General features: G+C 42.5%; 1 protein-coding gene across 3 annotated transcripts in view; it reads left to right on the plus strand.

The window, feature by feature from the left end:
- The window catches only part of stxbp5l (syntaxin binding protein 5L), a 294,368-nt gene that overhangs the window by 81,063 nt on the left and 197,080 nt on the right, over positions 1-16,225 (plus strand). For all 3 annotated transcript variants that reach the window (XM_060928664.1, XM_060928666.1, XM_060928665.1), the window contains exon 3: positions 13,269-13,350. In XM_060928664.1, the coding sequence (XP_060784647.1) occupies positions 13,269-13,350 (82 nt within the window). The remainder of the gene's footprint in view (positions 1-13,268; positions 13,351-16,225) is intronic.

Raw genomic sequence — 16,225 nt, forward strand, 5'->3', positions numbered from 1 at the left:
CAAACCACAGGAAGTCCATACAAGGTTATAGAAACCCTAATAAGGCTGAGGTGACAATCTAGTTTAAAAAAAACAGTTAGAAAAATTACAGTGGCTGCTTTTCTAATATTCTTACGCGGCTATTGAAAAAATGTATGGTCCGATAAAGGGGGGTCATGGGCACCCCAGGACCCCTCCCTAGTTACGCCCCTGCAAACACAGTTGAACAAGACTGCAGTGTGCATTTATGAGAGAATTCTCTAAAAATGCACCAACTGCAATGCAGATTTAGACATGGCACAAAAAGTTCAAAGAGGAAGGGTGTCTGTACTGTATGTGTATGTCTCAGGTGGCGCGAATATAAAACATTTGTGAAACCGTTCATGGAATCCACATACTTTTTGAATTTCTCATTCAAATTTTGAGGAATAAATCTTATATTGTGGGCGGCACGGTGGTGTAGTGGTTAGCGCTGTCGCCTCACAGCAAGAAGGTCCGGGTTCGAGCCCCGTGGCCGGCGAGGGCCTTTCTGTGTGGAGTTTGCATGTTCTCCCCGTGTCCGCGTGGGTTTCCTCTGGGTGCTCCGGTTTCCCCCACAGTCCAAAGACATGCAGGTTAGGTTAACTGGTGACTCTAAATTGACCGTAGGTGTGAATGGTTGTCTGTGGCTATGTGTCAGCCCTGTGATGACCTGGCGACTTGTCCAGGGTGTACCCCGCCTTTCGCCCGTAGTCAGCTGGGATAGGCTCCAGCTTGCCTGCGGCCCTGTAGAAGGATAAAGAGGCTAGAGATGATGAGATGAGATGAGATCTTATATTGCTCAACATTAAGCCTGTTCAGTTTCATTTGCGGGCGGCACGGTGGTGTAGTGGTTAGCGCTGTCGCCTCACAGCAAGAAGGTCCGGGTTCGAGCCCCGTGGCCGGCGAGGGCCTTTCTGTGCGGAGTTTGCATGTTCTCCCCGTGTCCGCGTGGGTTTCCTCCGGGTGCTCCGGTTTCCCCCACAGTCCAAAGACATGCAGGTTAGGTTAACTGGTGACTCTAAATTGACCGTAGGTGTGAATGTGAGTGTGAATGGTTGTCTGTGTCTATGTGGCAGCCCTGTGATGACCTGGCGACTTGTCCAGGGTGTACCCCGCCTTTCGCCCATAGTCAGCTGGGATAGGCTCCAGCTTGCCTGCGACCCTGTAGAAGGATAAAGCGGCTAGAGATAATGAGATGAGATGAGTTTCATTTGCCTAGACTATGTAGTTTCTGGGATATCTACATCTCAAATAATATCACATTTTTTGAAACACCCTGTATATTGTGGGTGGTAGAAATGGGCAACTGGACTGAACTGAGGAAGCCTTTTGGACGAGAGGTGAAACATTTTCAAGAATCTTCAAGCAAGTCCAGTTGCCCATTTCTACCACCCACAGTTTACTATGACCTGGATGATTGAGAATCTTCACAGACACCCTGTATATTGATTTTAATTCCTGCTGGCAAAGAAATATTTTCAATTCAACATGATGTTAATCTCCTAATATTCACTCACTAACAAGACTTTACGGTCACTCTATACTTGATTTCAATGTTAAGTTTCGCTTCTCAATTTGCGACTCAATTAGTCAGGAGATACAAAGTGTTTTCTGAATTATGACAGGTTAAAAAATGCAGCAGTGCTTTTTAAAATGTGAATGCAGCATTAGATAGCATCATCTGGACATACTGCTTCACTGAAACAAGTCTGAGGAAAAGAGGGTGTGTTTCAAACACGAATCAACTCTTTTCATGGATCAAATAAAAGAACTACAGAAACGCACTGAAGCTGAATTTACTGCTGTCGAGACTAGTTTTTCTCCAGCAATCACGTTCATTTTACTCGATTCCACATTGAGCCTCAAGTGATTTTAGACCTTTTCTTTTTTTTTTTGCACAGGTCAAATGATGTCTACGTCTAGACAAGCATACTGTACCTCGACAGTCTGATTCGCTATCTTTCTGCTGTAGTAATGTTCCAGGTCTCATATGACTCATTAGACTGTGTGAGGCTGTTTGAGGAGTTAGTCTGCTGAAGCAACAAGGCATGGGACTGATTGTCTGCTACCATCACACAGAGAGCAGTGAAATGACAACACGCGTGATCAGCCGCTCTCTCACCACTTACTCGCAGACAGATGCTCGCACTCTGTCATGCACACGTTTGAACTCATACCCTCCCTCCCTCATACACACACACACACACACACACACACACACACACACACACACGTGCATCTCTAACGCCGGCTACTCACAGAAAACAGATTGCAGTGCAATTTCGCCAGACTGCAGCAATGTTCAATGTTTTAATTAGTTTCAATAGCTAAAGCGATGTTTATGCACACGAAGGAAAACAAATGCACTCTCTCTCTCGCTCCCTTCTGTCATGAGCCTGTTTGTATCGAAGGCTGATTTTTGTATAATGACAGATTGAACAGGGGCGGCACGGTGGTGTAGTGGTTAACGCTGTCGCCTCACAGCAAGAAGGTCCTGGGTTCGAGCCCCGGGGCCGGCGAGGGCCTTTCTGTGTGGAGTTTGCATGTTCTCCCCGTGTCCGCGTGGGTTTCCTCCGGGTGCTCCGGTTTCCCCCACAGTCCAAAGACATGCAGGTTAGGTTAACTGGTGACTCTAAATTGAGCGTAGGTGTGAATGTGAGTGTGAATGGTTGTCTGTGTCTATGTGTCAGCCCTGTGATGACCTGGCGACTTGTCCAGGGTGTACCCCGCCTTTCGCCCGTAGTCAGCTGGGATAGGCTCCAGCTTGGCCGCGACCCTGTAGAACAGGATAAGCAGCTACAGATAATGGATGGACATACACACAAAGTTTTATTGATGTCATGCATTTATAGCATTTTGGGAAAAAAACATGTCATGGATATACTGCATTTTGGAAAAAAAATCAGTTTAAAAAAAATCAAAATGTGCACATGTGATGACCTGGCGACTTGTCCAGGGTGTACCCCGCCTTTCGCCTGTAGTCAGCTGGGATAGGCTCCAGCTTGCCTGCGACCCTGTAGAACAGGATAAAGCGGCTAGAGATAATGAGATGAGATGAGACAGATTGAACACATGAACACATACTAACTGTTTCATCAATACTCTCAGAAAATAAAGTACATTATCGTCCATTCCCACAGAAGAGCTACTGTAGCACAAACTGCTGAAAAAGTTAATACTGACACCTTTCTGTTTTAGCCACTATTCATTTTCAGCAGTTTGTGCTACAGTAGCTCTTCTGTGGGATTGGACCATGTGGGCTAGCCTTCGTACCCTATGAGAATCAACAAGCCTGTGACGCCCATGACCCTGTCACCGGTTGTCCTTTGGATCCTTGGACTACTTTTGGTAGGTACTAACCACTGCATACCGGGAACACCCCACAAGATGTGCCATTTTGGAGATGCTCAGACCCAGTTTCATCACATCACATCACCCATCACAATTTGGCCCTTGTCAAAGTCACTCAGATCCTTACGTTTGCCCATTTTTCCTGCTTCCAACACATCAACTTCACGAACTGACTGTTCTCTTGCTGCCGATTATATCCCACCCCTTGACAGGTGCCATTGTAATGAGATAATCAATGTAATTCACTTCATCTGTCAGTGTTTTTAATTTTATGGCTGATCAGTGTGTATGTACCATTTTGGCCCTACATAGTTACCTTGAGGTCCAATAATGAGTGCTAGGGGATACATTACTGTAGATTGTACAACCCCAATTCCAAAAAAGTTGGGATTCTGTGTAAACTGTAAATAAAAACAGAATGTGAAGGTTTGCAAATAATGGAAACCCTATATTTCATTGAAAATAGTACAAAGACAACATATCAAATGTTGAAACTGAGAAATGTTACTGTTTTTTGAAAAATATGTTCTCATTTTGAATTTGATGCCAGCAACACATTTCAAAAAGGTTGGGACAGGGACAACAAAAGGGTGAAAAGTTGTGTAATGCTGAAAAAAAAAAACCTAATTAGGTTAATTGGCAACAGGTCAGTAACATGATTGGGTATAAAAAGAGCATCCCAGAGAGGCGGAGTCTCTCAGAAGTAAAGATGGGGAGGGGTTCACCGCTCTGTGAAAGACTGTGTGGGCAAACAGTGCAACAATTTAAGAATAACGTTCCTCAATGAAAATTGCAAAGAATTTGGGGATCACATCAACTATGGTACATGAAATCATTAAATTATTCAGAGAATCTGGAGAAATCTCTGTATGCAAGAGACAAGGCTGAAAACTGACACTGGATGCCTGTGATCTTCAGGCCCTCAGGCGACACTGCATTAAAAGCAGACACATGTCTGTAGTGGAAATCACTGTATGGGCTCAGGAACACTTCAGAAAACCATCATCTGTGAAAACAGTTCATTACTGCATCCACAAATGCAAGTTAAAACCAGATATAAACAATATCCAGAAACACCGCCACCTTCTCTGGGTCCGAGCTCTTTTACGATGGACTGAGGCGAAGTGGAAAATTGTCCCGAGGTCTGAAGAATCAAAATTAGAAATTCTTTTTAGAAATCATGGACACCACGTCCTCCAGGCTAAAGAGGAGAGGGATGATCCGGCTTGTTATCAGTGCACAGTTCAAAATCCAGCATCTGTGATGGTATGAGGGTGCATTAGTGCACATGACATGGGTAGCTTGTATATCTGGGAAGGCATCATTAATGCTGAATGATATATACAGTACATGTTTCAGAGCAATATCCTGACATCCAGACAAAATCTTTTTCATGGAAGGCCTTCCTTCTTTCAATAAGACAATGCCAAACCACTTTCCACACATATTAAAGCTGCATGGCTCTGTAGTAAAAGAGTTCGGGTGCTAAACTGGCCTGCCTGCAGTCCAGACCTGTCTCCCATTTAAAACATTTGGTGCATTATGAAGCACAAAATATGACAAAAGAGACCTCAAACTGTTCAACAACTGAAATTGTATATCAGGCAAGAATGGGACAACATTTCTCTTTCAAAATGACAGGAACTGGTCTCCTTAGTTCCCAAACGTTTACAGTGTGTTGTTAAAAGTACAGTAGAGGCGATGCAACATAGCAGTAAACATGCCCCTGTCCCAATGTTTTTTGAAACATGTTGCTGACATCAAATTCAAAATAAGCATATATTTTGCAAAAAAACAATAAAATCTCCCAGTTTCAAATTTTGATATGCTGTCTTTGTATTATTTTAATGAAATACAGGGTTTCCATGATTTGCAAATTGTCGCATTCTGTTTTTATTTACAGTTTACACAGCGTCCCAACTTTTTTGTAACTGGGGTTGTACCTTAAGGAATAAAAATGGACTCCTTCAGTTCCCCTTTTTCTGACAACATAATTAACAGCTAAATCTCTTTCATGTCTTCTGTATACTCCTCTAATATGTTGGTCATTTATTGTATTCGCGGGTAGCACGGTGGTGTAGTGGTTAGCGCTGTCGCCTCACAGCAAGAAGGTCCTGGGTTCAAGCCCCATGGCCGGTGAGGGCCTTTCTGTGCGGAGTTTGCATGTTCTCCCCGTGTCCGCGTGGGTTTCCTCCGGGTGCTCCGGTTTCCCCCACAGTCCAAAGACATGCAGGTTAGGTTAACTGGTGACTCTAAATTGACCGTAGGTGTGAATGTGAGTGTGAATGGTTGTATGTGTCTATGTGTCAGCCCTGTGATGACCTGGCGACTTGTCCAGGGTGTACCCCGCCTTTCGCCCGTAGTCAGCTGGGATAGGCTCCAGCTTGCCTGCGACCCTGTAGAAGGATAAAGCGGCTAGAGATAATGAGATGAGATGAGATTTATTGTATTCGCACTTTCATTAAGGCTATTTCAATTTTACTGCCATTGCTCCATATAACATATCCATTTAAGCAAAATATCTTTTTTTTTCAGGAATATGGTGCAACATTGTTAGTGATTGGGAGCATCCATTCCCCCCTGTAGAATATGGTAAGGATGGAGGTTTGCTCTCATCCTTGGTGTTTTCTTGGTGTTAAGGGTTCAGGTGAGGTCCTTTGTGATGTGCACTAGTGTTGTAGTCAAAAACACTGAAACCTAGATTAAGTCATGACCAAGACCAAAGTGGCTCAAGACCAAGACAAGACCAAAACTTTGAGAGGTTGAGACCAAATCAAGACCAAGACCATAGCAGGGTGAGACGAAGTTAAGACCAGGACCAGACCAGTATGTGTGAAGGGGGGCAGGGAGGGATGATGGCCGTTATCAGTAATGGAAATTTAGAATTAGCAATGAGTCACATTATTGGTCGTATTTGAAGCAGGAAAGTTTACATCCAAATCATAGTAACGATGTTAACAAATAAATCAGACAACGCACAGGCAATTTAGTGAAATCTCTGCAGTTGTGGTCTTGACTGGTCTTAAAATAAAATCTAATGCCTTATTCCTCAACTGTACTTTTGATTAGACCTGATAGAACCTTCTGGATAGTTGTTTCTTCATCCATTAGAAACGTTTTCTGCATTGTTCCAACCACAGAGTGAGCTTTCTCCTCTTCACTGAAGATTTTCCCTAATTCCTTGGTGACACCAGGGATACCACCACCACCAAAAGAGCCAATCACCAATGGAACCACATGTACTGTGTATCCCTGCCTTCTTTCTCTTCATTTCAAATGCTCACTGTCGATCTCTTGTTCTTTTCTCTTTGATAGTTTTTTCAATATTCTGTTCCTGGGGCCATGCCATGTCATACAACCATATTATTTTCTTTTGTTTATCCTCTAAAATGAAGTCTCCTAGCAGTTGATGTTTTCATAAGACTAAACTCAAAGTCCCAGACTATTGTTACTAAATGATTTTCGAGTATGTGCCCCCTTTCCCACTTTTCCCTATAACAATGAGTGTCCTGGTCCAAGAGGCGTCTTCCTTTTGCCCACTCCATGGCACATACCATCAAGGGTTCTCTTATGTCTGCTTGTTATTATTATTATTATTATTATTATTACAGTGGTGTCGTGGTTAGCACTGTCGCCTCACAGCAAGAAGGTTCTGGGTTTGAGCCCAGTGGCTGATGGGGGCCTTTCTGTGTGGAGTTTGCATGTGCTCCCCATGTCTGTGTGGGTTTCCTCCAGGTGCTCCAGTTTCCCCCACAGTCCAAAGACATGCAGGTTAGGCTAATTGGTGGCTCTAAATTGACCGTAAGTGTGAATGTGTGTGAATGGTTGTTTGTGTCTGTGTCAGCCCTGTGATGATCTGGCGATTTGTCCAGGGTGGACCCTGCCTCTTGCCCATAGTCAGCTGGGATAGGCTCCAGCTCGCTTGTGGCCCTGCACAGGATAAGCAGTTACGGATAATGGATGTATTATTATTATTATTATTATTATTATTATTATTATTATTATTAAATATAGCCTTAGACATACAGTCATTAAAGCATGTTTTGAGTAGCTTTAGGACAGGGATATTAAAAGGAACAATGGACATTTGGCATTAAAGGAGAACTGAAGGCAAATTTTTTATTATCAAAATTCTATTTATCTCATTTTATTAAATATCGGAATGCATTTTTGATCGCTATTTTGTCGCTGCTATAGCAAGTTGAGTGTTTGAAATATGCTATGTAATATATCAAAGCAAAGGCCGTAAACGAGATTCGTTGAGACCTGTGCGAGACATCGTAGGACGGAAGTAAAACGTACAGCGGAAATCAAAGTGACCAACATCTGCCAATGTTGTCAAAAGACGCGCGCGCCCTCTTTCAAATGCTGATGTAATCAAGCCGGAAGTTTTGTTTGTTTTGATAGCAATCAGGAAAGTTTGAAAAAAGTAGGCAGTAATCGTCATTTAAACTCGTTTTTGTGCAATATTTCGTTTGGAAAACAGTTTTCAAAATGGCGGCACTGACACCTCCCTTACAGAAAAACACCTGAATTTCCCATGTATTTCACATGTGATCACATGTTACCACATGTGTTCACATGTTACCACATGTGGTAGCATGTGGAATACATGGTATCAGATTTTGTAACGTGTTACCATGTAGAGCACATGTGGAAAACATGTTACCACATGTGTAAAACATTGCCACATGTGATTCACATAAAATTGGGCCAAAATAACATGTTTCCCATGTGCAAAACACATTTTCCACAGATTTCACATGTGAGAAATCACATGTGAAGTTCATGTGGTTTTTCTGTAAGGGCTGGCTGACACTTCACGTTTCGAAGTCTCGCACAAGTCTCGTGAAGATCGCGCAGATAAGGCACGCCTGCCGTGGACCATCTCATCTCATCTCATTATCTCTAGCTGCTTTATCCTGTTCTACAGGGTCGCAGGCAAGCTGGAGCCTATCCCAACTGACTACGGGCGAAAGGCGGGGTACACCCTGGACAAGTCGCCAGGTCATCACAGGGCTGACACATAGACACAGACAACCATTCACACTCACATTCACACCTACGGTCAATTTAGAGTCACCAGTTAACCTAACCTGCATGTCTTTGGACTGTGGGGGAAACCGGAGCACCCGGAGGAAACCCACACGGACACGGGGAGAACATGCAAACTCCGCACAGAAAGTCCCTCGCCAGCCACGGGGCTCGAACCCGGACCTTCTTGCTGTGAGGCGACAGCACTAACCACTACACCACCATGCCGCCTGCCGTGGACCAAATGAACTAAATTCAACACGGCTAAAAACCGAATAGGCCGATAAGTATAATATTTAATTGCAATTAGTTGCCAATACGAGTCATGATGTAAGGTTACTAAAACCAAAAAAGTACTTAAATAACACGTTAATTAAGAAATAAAGCAAGTTTAAAAATGGCTTCAGTTCTCCTTTAAGTTATTTTGAATGATTATGGAGAATGATATTCTCCATTTTGTAAACATTCCTTCATTTATAAACCGATGACGTCTGTTAAAACACCGAGCTCCTCGTCTTGAGCATAGTTTTTTGGTACATGATGTACGTAGAGCAATGCAAGCCTATTTCAAGCTTCATCTGAATATTGAACCAACACTGACGACACCTTTGATTGACATTTTATACTTGGTGAAGATCATTAGTCATCCTAATAGCAGCACAGCTTTAGGAGCGCTTTATCAGGCAACACGTCAAACACACTGCAGTGAATCACTGCTCTACCTGAATTGTATGTGTAGCTTCTATGACATGGACACCATTAGGCCTCGTTCGCTCCCACTCTTTCTGAGTCACTGAGTCAAATATACCTGTTTTCTTTATTTCTTTCTCTGACTCACGTCTCCATCTCCTGCTGTCTCATTGTTACCCTGTATAGTTAATCGCTCCTTCCACTCTCCCATCCCTTCTTTTTTATGATGTCTGATTCACCGCACGCTTCATTTCACACCTCCACTCTGTCTCTTCATTTCTCTCCACTTGTTTTAGAGTTCTCTTGACTTTTTCCTCCCCCTCATTCTTCATGTCTTGCATTATGTCATCATATTTCTGCCTTCTAGTTTGCTGCTAGTGACAGAGGGGAGGTGAACTGTGAGTAAACATTTACTCATCACGAGGCTGAGATTCTCCCCATAAAGTTTTCAGGGTCTCCGTTCATGAAGTCAGCTGTGTGTGAAAGGAACTCAAAGAACCTTTAGCAAGCACATATGTGGGTGATGCCTGCGTGGTCAAGGTAATTTAACCAAATGCAATTAAGGTGCAATCATGCATGCAGAACAATTACCCTTCTGCCTCCTGTGCAGTCCCCACCAACAACACCAACACATCCATCCATCCATCCATCCATCCATCCATCCATCCATCCATCCATCCATCCATCCATCCATCAGTCTCTGGCATGTCCTTTATGCTGACAGTGTTCATCATTGTCATTCTGTTCCCCAAAAGTATATACAATATACGCTATGGTTTGGTGTAAATTATGAATTTAATGGTGTCAAAAAACAGAAGAGTTCATATGTTTGAAAAAAAGGAGAAAAGAAAAGCAGAATTTGGCACAGAGTAATTCAGCATTGTGATAAGTGCACTTGAAGGTGACGCAGTCACTGGTGCACATCAGTGCCTCTTTTTCCTTCCCTTTATCTGGCTTTAATGAAAGCTGTAACGAAGGAGGCGTGTGTGACAGATGAAAGTTTAATTGCCCTGTTCTTGAACGTCCTTGAAACTGTGCCCACGTATGACAGATGCACTGAGTGTATTTTTCAATATTCAAGATACCCACACAGTCAGACAATGGAGGGGTGTGTGTGTGTGTGTGTGTGTGTGTGTGTGTGTGTGTTTTGTAGGAGATCTGACTTTGTGTGAGGCCGGCCTTTGGTGTTTGGTGTTCTATCACCTGCTGAGAGCATTTGAAATGGAAATATGTGAGAGTCACCAGAGCTGTGTGGGGAGAAGAGGAGAAACAGAGAAGCAATATGAATTCAGATGGATGGATAGAACTGTGTTTAATGTGCTTCGGTGCAGAAACGCCTGTGCTGAGTACTGAACTGGAGAGATACGTTTTACATGAATGTGTGTGTGAGAGAGGAAGAAAGAGTGTGAGATGCTGCCTCTTCTTGCTGTCTGTTCTCTTTCAGGTTCTAATCTGTGACCAATTGTGTGTGTGTGTGTGTGTGTGTGTGTGTATATGTGTGTGTGTGTGTGTGTGTGTGCGTGCTTGCACTTGACCAAACAGGCACATTACAGTGGAATCATTAGTTGAATTTGTTTAGGTTTAGTTTGGGTTCACTAGCTCTCTGCCTCCAGCATGCTTTTCTGACATAAAAACTAAGAGAGGGCAAGAGAGAGGGCGAGAGAGAGGGCGAGGGTGAGAGAGAGAGAGAGAGAGAGAGAGAGAGAGAGAGAGAGAGAGTCTTATTATCTGGCCCTGTGGGCTTTATGAAAGGTAATTTACTCTTACCTGGAAACCGTGTTTGTTTTCAGGGAACAGCTCACATCCTGGCTACACTGCAGAAGTCAGTGCTGTATTTGTCACTTTGCTCTCGCTTCTGTTTCTCGACATCTCCACAGGCTGGTCGTATAGTTTGCAACACACACACCAGATTAACAGCGCAACTGCTGCGCCTTCACTTGATTTGTTTATTTTGAACAAGAATACTGTACGGGGCGGCACGGTGGTGTAGTGGTTAGCGCTGTCGCCTCACAGCAAGAAGGTCCGGGTTCGAGCCCCGTGGCCGGCGAGGGCCTTTCTGTGTGGAGTTTGCATGTTCTCCCCGTGTCCGCGTGGGTTTCCTCCGGGTGCTCCGGTTTCCCCCACAGTCCAAAGACATGCAGGTTAGGTTAACTGGTGACTCTAAATTGAGCGTAGGTGTGAATGTGAGTGTGAATGGTTGTCTGTGTCTATGTGTCAGCCCTGTGATGACCTGGCGACTTGTCCAGGGTGTACCCCACCTTTCGCCTGTAGTCAGCTGGGATAGGCTCCAGCTTGCCTGCGACCCTGTAGAACAGGATAAAGCGGCTAGAGATAATGAGATGAGATGAGAAGAATACTGTACATGCAGATATAGTATCTTATTATATCTCCAACACTTGTATAGAACATTTTAATCTTTTTTATAGTCTTAAATTTATACGATTTATATGATTGATATGATAATGTATTATGGCTATTGTAAGTTAAAAAAATATTATGGACCTGGGGAAGGGAGTAATATTCCAAGAAAAACATAATTTCCAAGATTAAAGTTGTACACTTATGAGGAAAAAAAAAAAACTTCGTATATTCTCTGAGATTATAAAGTCATATATTTCCAAAGAAAAAAAAAACCCTCAGAAAAATACTGTTTTTTTTTTGTCAAGAAACCATCATCACTTCATTTTGCAAGGTTGTGATCAACCTCATCACAGCACAGATGCTGCCGCTTGTATTATGGATGACCTAATCAAATTATACCCAATTTCTTTCTCATAAAGTTATGACTTTAATCACAGAAATTCTGAGTTTTCTCTCAGAATATTACTCCCTCCCCAAGCTCCATATACATACCGTATATGCTCGGCTATCAGCTCATATACAGTGAGTAGACAAAAACAAACCAAAATGGTGGAGCGTGTTGCTGAACCAACTGAGGATGAAATAAAAACTCTACTCGAAAACAAGTATCAAGTTATCAAGTATTTAAAAGAAACAGAAATAGCTAATAGTTTCCCCTCCAATATCTCCTGTTCTACACTTCAGCCCAGTCAGTGGCAGTAATGCACCTTTTAATTTAAATTGGTTTGCCAACCACCAAAAAACCCTAAAGAAGAAGAAGAAGAAGAGAAGGACCCACCGAAAAAAAAGCAACAAAACATGGAATAAAGGTATTTCATGGTACCTGGTGACTTGTCCAGGGCGTACTCTGCCTCTCGCCCATAGTCAGCTGGGATAGGCTCCAGCTTGCCCGTGACCCTGCACAGGATAAGTGGTTATGGATAATGGATGGATGGTATTTTATGGTAAGAATGTATCTTTTTTTATTTTTCAAGAATTATTATTATAATAGCATTTTTTACAAATTGTTCCTGTCATTTCGCCGGTTTGTTTACATTCTAAGTGGAAATGATTTTGTCTGACATTTTGTGTCAAGTTTTTATTTATTGAATTTGCAAAAAATAATAAAAATGCTCCGTTTCTCAAAATCCAGTGAATGTAGATTGAATAAAACAGTTATTCCACTCAATCTCGTCGTACATGGCTTATAGCAGAGTCGGTGCTGCACGCCTCGTCGGCTATCAGCTCGTGTACGACTCGATTTCGTGGAATAACTGATTATATGTCATCACTGTACACGTGGACGTCTTGAGCTTCTCAATTCAGACATCTTTAATCATTTCTGTCATGATACCTGTGTTGATCTAGTTGATATAGGTTATGATAGGTCATAACATCCTGAGAGAGGGAATCCTGTTTAAAAATAATAATAAAAAAAAAATCCTGGTACTTAGCAAAAGTCATGCTTCCATCAATCTTCAAAAGAGCCTCTGCTCCATCAGCTCCAAAACAACCCTAAATAGTCACTGATCAACCACCGTATTCTATTTGCTTTATTTCAGTTAAAATATATTCGTTTGCCTACAGCCCTTCTTCTGCCTTTTTCTAAAAGGTCACGGTGATGTGATAAATGCTAATTGGGTGCCATGAAGATCACCAGGAAATGACACACATCACACTGCATCATTCAGATTTAAACATGTTCAACCTGCGTTGCTGTTGTAAAGACCAGAGCCATTAGCTTTAACCTGAGCTTCTTCACTAGGCTGCTTATGTGTTCTTATAAATGGCTGTAAATATGGATTCTTCCATCTATCATTAAATGCTTTGACTTAACCTTATGATGTCATCAGTCTGGGACGGCCAGGAGTGGACTGCTATTGTCAGCATGAGAGCGGAGCGGCTGTACTGCAACTGCAGTTCCTCATCAACGAGGTAACACACACACACACACACACACACACACACACGAAACATTTACATAACTCATACACAAAGCACTCAGTGATTGCTTGGACATTCACATGGACACGCCTGTGTGTGTGTGCGCGCGCACGTGTGTGTGTGTGTGTGTGCATGAAATGCTGATTCTAAATGTAGACTCATTACTGCTAGCAAACGGTATCAGGTCAAGAGCCACAGGCCTACTCAGTCTAGGAGAGATAATGTACTCACTCATTATTTACTAGTGTCATGAGCAGGACTCTGTGTGCACTAACTATCATTTGGAAATGAACAGTTTGACTCCAGTGGTGCCACATCTGTCTGCGCCTAAACTCTCCACTTTGCCAATTCTTGGAGTCTGTTAGCTCATGTTGAGAAGTATAGACCAGTTAGCACCTAACAGCAAACACATGATCCTTCTAGAACCAAGTAGAACTGTTTAAAGAGTTCAAGTTACTGGATTCTTCAGGAAATTATATATTATATTCACTTTGACCCTCCTAGTGGATGAGCCAGCAGGTGAGTATTAGCAGTTCATGTTTTTCCACTCAAAACCTAGGCCTTGTCCTTATTGGATTAGTTGTACATAAGGAGGTGGGGTGATGTAATTATTACTGGACTGTCTCTGCAGTTTTAGTCATGAACGAATCTGTCATGTCAGTATGGTGGCCCTGAAGGGCAAATCACAATCACTAATGGGAAAACACAATAATAATCACAACGACAAATAACAAAACACCGTAATAAAACCGAAAACACAACCATAAAGCAGGAAACACAACGACATTAAAGGAGATACACAGAACCTTTATTTTTAAGTACATTTCTGAGTGGATAGTATCTCCATGCTTGACTCTTGTATGCTGCATAATTGGGAATAAAAAAAGATATTTTTGAGAGTTAAAAATTGACCGCAAAATTGGCATTCGAGCTGCCCCGCTGAGCCAGACAGCCCTGCGTGGGTGACGTCACAGCGGGAACTGGTGCTATAGACCAAAGCCAGACTTGGCAGGCAAGAGTGGTTGCAATGGCCTCTTCGTTCGGATTTATTGGAGATTCTTCGGATTCCTCAGATAGTAATACATCGGATTGTGATAGTCCTGAAATTGGAGTGTGTGTACATCTACTGCTATACATGTAGAACCATTGGAAAGTGAATCTGATAGTAACACGTCGGCCACGGAGGCCTCCACCTTACGAAATAAAGCCAGAGAACAAGGCTGTCTAGAGAATTGGATGGAATTGAACTGACAGTCTCATGTGACTCTCATTAAAACAGGATGGGCGTTATAACTTATGCAGCATACATGTACATGCATGCATTTTCACTGATAAAATGTAAAAGGCTAATTAAATAATCAGATGAACTGAGACAATCGCATTCTGAAGCAAATTAAATAATCTTATACCGGTAACTTAAACACACAATTCAAGTTACATGTATTAATCTAAATGCAGGTAAACAACGAGTGTTGTTTTTGTTGTTATGTAGCCAAATGAGAGCGTCGCGTCTTACCTGTCCGTGTTCTCGCTTTTGAAGGCCGAGCTTGTGGCTGATTGTTTTGAAACAATCTGACTTTCAGTTCTTCGTTCATTCGCTTCTTCCACGTAAGGGCAAGATATTGCTGCTGAGGCAACCATATCCAGCCGGGGGGGGGGAGAAGAAGAGCATATCCAGTGGAGAAATCTGATGACTGATCCACTCATTCTCCATACTGAGTACTCCGCCATTACTGCTCAGCTCACACTCCGGGAAGACTGGTGCAACTGAACTTACTTTCCTTTTCTTGTAGTTTTCTTTTCTTAATTGTTGGCACTGCACCCTCTTTCAATACAGGCTTATAGTCAACACTCCTCAACAGATCAGAGGTTTCATACGAATCCTACGTAAAATGTGCAAAGCAGAGGAGAGACCACTTCGTAGGCGCCCAATGTGCCCATGAACTTCTCGCAAAACGCGTCCAAATCTTTGCAGTTTGAACATTCTTGGGCCATGAATGCAATGTAAATCCACCTTCTGTCGTGTTGCTGCACCGGCCAAAAACACATCTACGTGGCACGGCGATAAATTAGCTCAAAATGGAGCATCGGAGGTGCAGTCAGCTCTGCGTTTTAGTATAGCGGAAATGGCAATGAGACCGATAGACTTCCTGCTGTGACATTACGGACGTCAAGGTCATTCACTCAGACCGCTACCTATATGAATCATTTTAATTGTAAAAATTACTATATTAGATTTATTGCTAACGCTTAAAACTATTCCTGTGCCATTTTTGAGGTCTCAAGGCATTTATAAACTAAAAGTGAGGCCATGGTTCTGCGTATATGCTTTAACTTCTACCGGAAATAGTAGGAATGTGCTATCAACAAAAAAAAACAGTAAAGGCCTGGGACCAAATGGTGTGTGTGTGGCACATTTGCTTCTGGTTAAGAAGATGGACAGTGCATCAGTGATGATTCTTGTCAATAGCATGTTTCGACTATTTCCACTAGACATTGATATCATTGTGTTTTCTGCCTTGTGGTTGTGTTTTCGGTTTTACTGTTGTGTTTTGTGATTTGTTGTTGTGTTTTCCCATTTGTGATTGTGATTTGCCCTTCAGGGCCACCATATGTCAGTCATTTTTTACAAACTGCATCTATCTGACCAGTAGAAATAATCCCAGGAAATATACTGTATTTCCTGTCCAAACTCATCTTGTTAAAGATTTCAGTAGGTATATCCTGTGGGAAAAGATGTCTTACTCTTTTTTGAGTATAAAAAACTCCAGGAAGAGTTCTTCTGTATTGTCTCCTGGCAAAACCAAGCCAAAATCAAGTGTTCACGTTCAAAGATTAAAACCAGAATAATAAAATATAGATGATG

The sequence above is a fragment of the Neoarius graeffei genome, chromosome 9, assembly GCF_027579695.1.
Source record: "Neoarius graeffei isolate fNeoGra1 chromosome 9, fNeoGra1.pri, whole genome shotgun sequence".
NCBI classification, from domain to species: Eukaryota; Metazoa; Chordata; class Actinopteri; order Siluriformes; family Ariidae; genus Neoarius; species Neoarius graeffei.